Raw genomic sequence first — 7,880 nt, 5'->3', positions numbered from 1 at the left:
TTTGCCCACAGGCCGCGCAGGGGCAGTGGCTTCAGGGACCGCCCAACAAGGCGGCAAGCGGTTGGGCTGTGGCGCGGAAGCCGCGCGTGGATTGGCTGGAAGGCAGAACGGGGCGGGGCATCCGTGGAGGTGCTGAGGGATCGTGGTGCCGCCGTGTCCGCTCCGTGTTCGTGGGGCGGCCGCCGGGACATGGCCGAGGCCGCGGGCAGCTCCGCGCTGAGGCGGTGCCTCGATGTGCTCAGGGACGCGAGGAACGACAGCGAGCAGTTCGCAGCGCTGCTCCTGGTAAGGAACCGGGGCGGAGGGGGGCGGTGCCGCGGGCGCCATCGCCTCCGGAGCGGGCAGGGGGAAGGCGAAACCCGCGTGTGCGAACGTCGGGGCTGAGCGGCGTTGGGAACCTCGGGGCGCGGCGCTTCAGCGCCCTCATGGTCCCATCAGCAAGGCAGAAGGAACCCGGCCTTGTCCTGGTGCGCTGAGGGTCCATGAGTGCTGCCACGCTCCCAAAACCTCCTGGTAAAGCTCCCATTAGCACTTAGACCAAGCGCCCAGCTCAGTGAGTGCTTCTCTGCACTGATAAAAGCTGTTTAAGGCTTCTTACTTGACTGTTGAACCCTGTAAATTCAGCAAAGCCTCTTGCAGTGCTCACCCCTGGTTTGCCTTACAGGTGACCAAAGCAGTCAGAGCTGGAGAAGTAGATGCCAAGACCCGTCGCCAGATCTTTGATGCAATTGGATTCACGTTCCCCACTCGCCTGCTCGCGTCTGGAAAGCCCCCACCGGGCTGCCCCGATCACACCTTCCGGGCGCTGGGCCTTACTCTGCTGGCATGCTTCTGCACCGATCCGGAGTTAGCAGCGCACTCCCAGATCCTGAACAAAATCCCAACCTTCAATGACATCCTGGTTTCCCCGTGCAATCCGGACAGCGCATCCATGGTTGATGATGTGTACCAGTGCCTCAGTGCTGTCATGGCCACAACCAGGGGGCCCAGAGAGTTGGTGACCAAGGGGACAGTGTCTGCCCTGTGCCAGGCCTGTGTGAATTGCAGTTATGGCTCTGACCGTGCGTTGGCTCTGCTCATGGGGCTGTTGGCCATAGCAGAGGAGAAGTGCTGGCAGAGAGATGCTCCACACCTCCTGGCTGTGCTGACCAAGCTCTCCGATGATTTCCTCAAGACTGAAGACATGACCAAATTTGAGCTGTGCAAGGTTCTGCCTCATTTCATCCCCCTGTCACCACCACTCATGCAGGACCCACAGGGCTCTGAGTGCCTCCGTAGGCTTTACAAAGGGCTGGCTAACATCTTGGGCAGTAAACTCAGCCAGTCACAGCGGGACCCTGCCCTCAAGCTCGCTGCCTGCCTCGTGCAGGCCTATGGGTCACAGTGGATCCCAGCAGGCAGTGCTGGAAGCAAGTTCCTGGCCTTGTTGGTGAACTTGGCTTGTGTGGAGGTCCGCCTGACCCTAGAGGAGCCAGATCCCTTGGAGGTGGAGGGGAAGAAAGAAGTGGTAACAGCCTGCTATGTCCTTATTGAGATGGGGATCCAGGAATGCCTGAGAGAAGAGAAACCACTGCTCGAGGAGGTGCAGAAAATGCAGCTCATGAGGATCATGGAGGAGGCATTTGGAGCTGTAATATTCTACCTGAGGCAGGTAATGCAGGGTTTGCAAGCAAAGAGCAAGTTTTTGTGGGTTTCTTTGGGAGGCTTTGACAGCTGCTAACCAGGATGCTTACTTGGTGCTCAGCAGCTTGTGGCTGTAGCTGTGTAGAGCAAACTCTGCATCTGGGCCCACTGCAGTTTTCATACCTACAGCAACTCGATAGGACAGTGGCCCAAACATCCTTTCCTGTCTGCTTGCTTCTTCATGCAGGTTAAACAGGAGGAGCTACAAGATCCTTTCATTTTTGCTTCTGTTCGAATCCTTGGAGCTTGGATGGCAGAAGAGACATCATCCCTCAAGCACGAAATCTGCGAGCTCTTGCCCTTCCTTGTTCTTTATGCCAAAAGGCTTTTCAAAGAGAGCAACTCAGCTGGGAGTCCTCCCCAGCCAGAGCTGCTCAGCACCGAGGGCTCTGGCTTATCCCAAGATGCTCTGAGGTATGTATTTTAAGCACAGAATTGATGCATTTTAGCACAAACCTGCTCAAATCTTCTCTTTTCCATTCTCCCTGCAGTGCCAGTTCCATGGCTCCTTTCCCCGCCCCCCCCCACAGCTGGATTAAATGCAGGGCTTAGACTCATTCAACCTCATGCTCCCAATTTCTTTCCCCTTCCAGGTTTCTGCTACCTGGCTTTTGCCATTTAACAGCAGAGGACAGGCCCCGGGACATCCTCATCTCAGAAGGGGCACCAGCACTGCTGTGTGATTACTTCCTCCGTCAGTGGGAGGTGCTGACCTCCAAGCCTGGGTCCCCGACTCCACTGACAAGCACTGAAATGAGTCTACAGACTATGTGTGGGATTTTCCTTAACCTGGTTGTGACAGCACCAGACCTCATCAGGTAACGGAGCCACAAGAGCTTGCGCCCTCTTTCTTCCCAATGACACTGTGAAGTGAGCTCACGGGATCTGTTAACACAAAGCTGAAGAAGGGATGTTCCTTTTTCAAAAGCAATTACATTACGGTTTTGGTGCTGCATTTAACCTTGACACTTCCAGGTGCTTCTGGCTCTGCTCAGGAAGCATGTCTCAGGTTTTGCTTTCTCTCTAGGCGAGACAGAACCTTTTCCTCCCTGATGGACATGTTGCTGAAGTCTCTTCCACTTCTGCTGCCCCAGAAGGATCATCTGTCTCTAGCAGCAAACGTTGCCACTCTGGGCCTCATGATGGCCAGGATCCTTGCAGATTCCACAGGTAGGAGGAGTTCCCATTGGCAAATCAGACACTTTGGCTGGTTGGGCTGGAGAAGGCAAATATGAGGAAAGCAGGTCCAGTTTGTAGTTGGAAAAGTGGCAAAACCAAAAGCCTGATGGAGTAAGGAATAGGCAGCAAATTCATCAGGCTGATGCGCTGGGATTAAGAGTTTTCTCAGGCCGGAGGAGGGTGTCCTGCTCTCCCCAAAGCCCTGCTGCAGACAGAGACACTTACGGGTGCTCTGTATCGAATAATTAGTTCTTTTTTCTTCCAGCTCTCCAGGAGACACAGCGTACCAAGGAGTTCTTTGGGGCTGCCATTTCCTTCCTATCCCAGGCCCACACTGCCCAAGCAGAGCCTGACAGTGACAGCTTGACCTTGGCCGTGTCGCCTGCCTACATGAGTGCCTGGGCTGACATCAGTGAGCTCTGGTTCCTGGGAATGCAGGCCTTGGCTGGCTGCATCCCACTTTTCCCCTGGCTGCCACAAGCCGTGCTCCAGGCACGGTGGCTGGAAGGGCTCTCCGAGCTCCTGACCCGTGTTGCTGCAGCCTCAGTGGACTTTGAGCTCATCGCTGCTTTCCAGGGGGTGCTGGTGGAGCTGACCAGAGCCAGCAAGCCCTGCAGGGACATGATCCTGTCACACCATGGCAGGGAGTGGGCCAACCTCTATGGTATGGCAGCTTTGGAACAGTGTCTGTCTGAGAAGTGAAGAGCCAGCAGCACCCTGGTGTGGGGAGCAGTCAGAACAGGATCTGTTCAACGTCTGCCCCACACTCTGGTGCCAGGTGGGGACAAAATCACATTCAGATACCAGACTTTCTAAGCCTAGAGTGATGTGGCAGAGCTCAGCACTGCCCAACCTGATGCACAGAACTGTTGCTGCCTCAGAATGTTTTGACATACACCTACTTGACCCTCTTTCTCTATTTCTTTTCAAAACCAGCCTGTGTATTATTAAAGACGTTTTTCTGTTGCTTTATTTTTCAAACTCCTGCAGTGTTGGGATTTATTTCTGCCAAGGGCCCTCAGAGGTTGCCTGCTTCTGCCGTTAACACACTCCCAGTTTTGTAACAGCAAGGATATCACTTTATGTCAGAGGCTTACATGTCTTTGTTAGTAAAGTAACTTGGCACTACACATAGAAGCCTGCAAAAAGCAGGAACAGGGACAGCTTTAATATTTACTGATGGCAGTGAGAATAACTCCCTGTAACTTGACACAGACCTGTCCCCTTCCAATGGGAAGCTGTACAAATGCCCTTGCACTGTGTTGTGGGACAACAACTCTCTGTTCATATCTGTGACTGACACCAGATCATTATTATAATTCCAAATGTATGTTTAGAAACCCTTCACAGCACACTTGAAATGGCCCGGTTTTCCCTGTTAAGCACCCACACATGGCACAGCCGCAGGGATTTGTATTTCCCCGGGCTCCCTGGCTGCAGGGACGGGATGTAATGGGATTTTCCACTCTTGCCAGGCGATGGCTTCAACCTGGGCTGCAGCTTTCCACCAGGTGTCAGTCGAGGAGCAAGTTGGGAGCAGCAGCCTCGCAGGAGCTGGATCTGCCAGACCCAGACGCTGAACTTGGCTGTCCCCAGGACTTCTGCAAGGGGGCTGTGGAATCGTTTGACTGAGAGGAAATCAAGCAAGGAGCTGCCTCAAAAGGAGAACTGAGCTGGGTGTATTCCTGCTTTGTACCAGATCCTTAGCTCTGTGAAAGCAAACACAGCTGGAGAGGAGGCAGCCGCTGCTGCTCAGGGAAAGGATCTTTCTGATCTTTCCAGCTCAGCTCAGAAAAGTTCCTGCAAGTTGGGACAAAGGTGGATGCTCCCAGAAGGCAGCGATGTAAGCCAAACACACAAATGAGCCTCCTGGCCTTGGAAAAGAGCGTAACTGCATGAGTGTGGGCTGGGAGAGCGTCCCCATCCTGCCAGGAACACCTCAGACCTGCACCACAGGGAAACAGCAATGCATTGGAAGAGTCAGAAACACGTTTCAGATTGCCAGAAAAGCCATCCCAATCCTCAAATGCTTTACCTTCCATTCTTCCTGGTCCTGTGTGCTCTTCTGCCTCTGGTCAAAGGGTGTGGAATTCCTGTTAAGGAAAGACTCTCATTAGTACTAATGAGAGAGAGGCACCTGTATCAGCAGGAGGGTGCTCTGCTCTCCTCCCTCCCAGCACTGCACAGGGCTCGCTGTGGTTCTCCATGCTGGCTTGGCCATCCTTCATCCCCACAGGCAGTGGTAGGAGCTTCCACAACACCTGACCAGAGATCCAGCCTGGGCCTGCAGGACCCTATCCAAGACCAGAACAGCCCCAAACCCAGAGGCCTTTAACTGCTTGTCTTCAACTCCAAGCAGGCTACGTGGGAACAAACCAAAGCCTAGCAAAGTTCTCTGTTTTATCCTTCCCCACATCCTAGGGCACTGGGGTTTGGCCACCAGCAGGTGCCTGGGAAGCACCTGACCCTCATTCTCATGCTTCTCCAAGGCAAGTCCCATCAGGTGTGAGAAAGAGCACCCCAAAGACGTGGGTTTGTAGATGTGGGGGCTCCTTGAACACTATCATAGAATTTCAGATTGGTTTGGGTTGAAGGGAACTTAAAGCTGATCCAGCCCCAACACTTGCCACAGACAGGGACGCCTTCCACTTATAGCAGCTTGCTCCAAGCCCCGTCCAACCCAGCCTTGAACACTGCAAGGGATGGGGCAGCCACAGCTTCTCTGGGCACCCTGTGCCAGCGCCTCAGCACCCTCACAGGGAAGGGTGGTGATATCCTCATATCACCACCCTCTTGTCCTGGAACACCACTTTCCAAGCACATTCTAGGACTGAGCACCCCTAAAAGGCTGTTGTCCCTCCCCAAGGCCCCTGGCTCTCACAGCAGGAGCACACCACATTCATTAAGGGAGAGCATGGGTGCTGGTGAAGGCCCCCTGCCATGTGGGTGCCTCCTTTGGCTCTGCTTGTGCCAGTCTGCAGGCCCTGGCGTGCCCAGCACGGCTCAGCCCTGCGCTAAGGAGATGGTGCCAAGGCTTCAAAGGCTGTGGGGTGACTCCTTGGCCACCCCAAGCTTTGTAAACCCAGCTACAAGTTCTACCCTGGCATCATTTACCACTGTGGCATCAATGCTCCAGTGCCAGAAAGGCATCACCTAACATCCCTTGTCATCCGCACCGCTTTGAGATCCCAGCACAGAGTGGAATTGCAGCCAGCAACACCCAGAGCAAACTGTGCTTTATCTCCCAGTGCAGTTTCAACACCAGGACAAGCCCTCCAGGAATAAGGAGATCGTTCGTCGTGGCTTGGATGAGCTGGATGAGCCTCCAGAGGAGCAGATGCGCATTCCATTTCACTTTGGCAGCTCAAATGTCATAACACCATTGCAAACCCCACCACAGCATACATTATCCTACAGCATTTATTCACATCACCTCAAAAGCAGTGGCAATAAAAGTAAATGTTTCGTAAGGCTGTTACGTGGTTGCTAGTGCAGCCCCTTCCCACAAACCTCATGAAGTGAGATGTGTCAGAGGTGGTGAGGAGCAGCAAGGGGCTGCCGCTTTCCTTACCTTCCCCTTGAAAAGGTCCCCATCCTTCTCCCCAAAGCCCTGCCTGGCTCTCCAGCCCCATAGCAAGGACCTTCCTTCCCCAGCTGGATTCCCAGGAAGGAGATGTGGGAAATGATAGGTGCAGCCCACATTTCTCCAAGGTGTTGATGGGAGCCGGGCTTCTGGAGTAAAACCAGTTCACCTTTGGCTGGGGCAGAGACCTGTGCTCACGTGCTCTTGCTTCTGTGTCCCTACTGCCCTGCTCAGCAGGTAGTTTCACTGCTGACCTCCGAAAGCAGAGGTTGCTGCCTCAAGGAAGAGCCAACAGAGGCACTGATCACTGGGAAGCAGCTTAGGGAACTTCGGTACAAAACCAGTTTTCCAGAGATTTCTGGCTTGGGTGCAAACGCAACAAGTGGTCCCTGGGGTGGAGACCTAGCCCAGAACGACAATAAGTGCTCCCCATAGCGGGGGGCGAGGGAACAGCTCTCATGTTGAGGACCTCGACACGGTCGTGTCATTCTATTAGCAAACACAAAGGGTGTTTGGTAGAGCAAAACACGAGCACAGCTGGTCCTTAACCTGGGAGGCTAAAGAGCAGGTAGTGGGGAACTGCATTTGAGCACCCGGTGTTGTGATGACCCCCAGCACTTGCCCTGGCCGTGATGAACCAGTAACAGAACCAGTGTGTGTGCAGCACCCAGTGTGACAGTCCTTTGCCCTGCCTGGGACCTTGGGACAGCAGGTTAAAGCAAGTAATTGTTCATCCTCACTGCTGTGGCTTAACGCTGCCTCCTGCCCATGAGAGACCCATGGGGTTAACTTGTCCTCATCACCAAGAGAGTGAAAATACTCTTAAAGCTGTACAAGCATCCTCCTGCTTGCCCTGGGATCCCACATGCAGGCTGGTGCATGGATTTTGCACAGTTTCACCTCTTTCAGATAAATAAAGACCAACATTATACGGACCAGATGAGCAGCGAACATGAAGAATGAACTGGAAAATAACTGCAAAATACAGCATGTCAAATCCAATTTTTCCCAGGAAATGCAATGGATCTGGTTCCAACGGGCAGGGACACCTTTCACTAGAGCAGCTTGCTCCAAGCCCCTGTGTCCAACCTGGCCTTGAACACTGCCACGGATGGGGCAGCCACAGCTTCTCTGGGCACCCTGTGCCAGCGCCTCAGCACCCTCACAGGGAAGAACTTCTGCCTAATGTCTAATCTAAATTCACCCTCTTTCAATTTAAAACTGAAGTGCCATCTTTAAAACTAAATGCTATCTTTAATAGAAATAAATTAGAATAAATGATCAGCCTTTGCCTCCTAAAGACAGGTGGCAGGGTAATATTAAAAGAAATGAATAAAAATTCATTTAATGAGCATTGTTAATTAAACCTGGAAATCAAAGAGGTCTGCGTTGTGGGAATTCAGAGGAAAAATGAAAATGAAGGGAGCTGTAGCTC

At 53.2% G+C, this 7,880-nt stretch overlaps 1 protein-coding gene across 2 annotated transcripts; it reads left to right on the top strand.

The window, feature by feature from the left end:
- The first annotated feature begins 136 nt into the window (after positions 1 to 136).
- On the top strand, positions 137 to 4,386 carry NCDN (neurochondrin). Of its 2 annotated transcripts, XR_013958266.1 has the most exons (7): positions 137 to 285; positions 665 to 1,651; positions 1,871 to 2,097; positions 2,277 to 2,501; positions 2,711 to 2,853; positions 3,128 to 3,640; positions 4,338 to 4,386. XR_013958266.1 is itself a non-coding variant. In XM_080632328.1 (6 exons), the coding sequence occupies exons 1-6, from the start codon at positions 190 to 192 to the stop codon at positions 3,562 to 3,564; spliced, it is 2,115 nt and encodes a 704-aa protein (XP_080488454.1). In that variant the 5' UTR covers positions 137 to 189; the 3' UTR covers positions 3,565 to 3,793. The 2 variants fall into 2 exon arrangements, 1 of the variants encoding a protein (XP_080488454.1); XM_080632328.1 differs by lacking the exon at positions 4,338 to 4,386 and having other exon boundaries at positions 3,128 to 3,793.
- Positions 4,387 to 7,880: the final 3,494 nt, after the last annotated feature.

Source organism: Psittacula echo (assembly GCF_963264785.1).
Source record: "Psittacula echo genome assembly, chromosome: 21".
NCBI lineage: Eukaryota > Metazoa > Chordata > Aves > Psittaciformes > Psittacidae > Psittacula > Psittacula echo.
This window is presented reverse-complemented; position numbering and strand designations above follow the sequence as displayed.